Raw genomic sequence first — 982 nt, forward strand, 5'->3', positions numbered from 1 at the left:
CGCACTCACATGGCGATCCACTTCTGCAGCGTGTCTCTGAGGTAGTCCTGGCTGATGGGGTGTGCCAGGGTCCGCAGGGCAGGCCGGAACTCCACCACCGACTCCGGCAGGTACCGGAACCAGCTGCTCAGCGTCACCTCCTCCTCCAGAACCCCCCCTCTCCCTGCAGGCACACGGTCAGGGATCAGCCTAGCGCAGGGGGAGCCTCCTGCCCGCGAAGCCGGTGCTGCTGGGTGCTGACCTGCTGGCTGCTGGCCTGTGCTGCTCTCCAGGGTGGAGAAGAGCAGGCCACAGGGCAGGGCAGGATCCGGCGGCGTCCCTTCAGGCACGGTGTAGAAGAGAGCGTGGGCCTGGTACAGGGTGGTGGTCAGCAGCTCCATCAGCGAACAGACCTGAGCTTTTATCCCCGCACCTGCAGAGAGAGGCCTTTCAGCGAAGGCAGCTCCTTTCCAGAGGTGTCAGCACTTAAACCTCCAGGGAAGGGCTGGAGGGAAAGGATCCAGTCCCAGGCACCATCTGCTTCCCTGTTACAGATGGGCTTGGTCTAATGCCTCAAGCACTGGTAGTTTTGGTGGCATTTTATCGCTGGGCCACACCGCTGCAGCAGCGCAGCGTGGCTGCGTCCCCACCGGCAGGAGCTTTATGGGACTAACCCACCCGCTCGTCTGCGGGACAAGAGGGAGGTGAAGCGCGGGGGGTTACCCCGACTTTAGAAAGGCGGCAGCCCAGTCGTACTGACCGTGGTGCGGCTGGTTGAGGAGCTGCTGAATGGCCAGTTTCCGGGCCAGAAGGAAGTCGGCGAGGGCCTGGCGCGGAGAGCTGTCCTCCAGGAGCATGATGGCACACAGGGCTTCTGCCACCGCCTGGTCCGACACGGTCTGGCTCTTCAGCAGGGACTTGCTCTCCTGCAGGATGGTGGATCTGGAGGGGAATGAGGTGGACAGTCGCTGGTCTCGGTGCCTGACCAGGTTACGTGACAACC

General features: G+C 63.2%; 1 protein-coding gene across 1 annotated transcript in view; it reads right to left on the reverse strand.

Annotated features, from left to right (window-relative positions):
• The window catches only part of LOC104492177 (conserved oligomeric Golgi complex subunit 1-like), a gene marked incomplete at both ends in the record, with an annotated part of 2,414 nt that extends 1,493 nt beyond the window's left edge, over nucleotides 1-921 (reverse strand). Inside the window, 3 exons of the mRNA XM_010134696.1 lie at nucleotides 10-163; nucleotides 242-412; nucleotides 740-921. Of these exons, the coding sequence (XP_010132998.1) occupies nucleotides 10-163; nucleotides 242-412; nucleotides 740-921 (507 nt within the window). The remainder of the gene's footprint in view (nucleotides 1-9; nucleotides 164-241; nucleotides 413-739) is intronic.
• Nucleotides 922-982: the final 61 nt, after the last annotated feature.

Source organism: Buceros rhinoceros, unplaced genomic scaffold, assembly GCF_000710305.1.
Source record: "Buceros rhinoceros silvestris isolate BGI_N320 unplaced genomic scaffold, ASM71030v1 scaffold22594, whole genome shotgun sequence".
Classification (NCBI taxonomy): Eukaryota; Metazoa; Chordata; class Aves; order Bucerotiformes; family Bucerotidae; genus Buceros; species Buceros rhinoceros.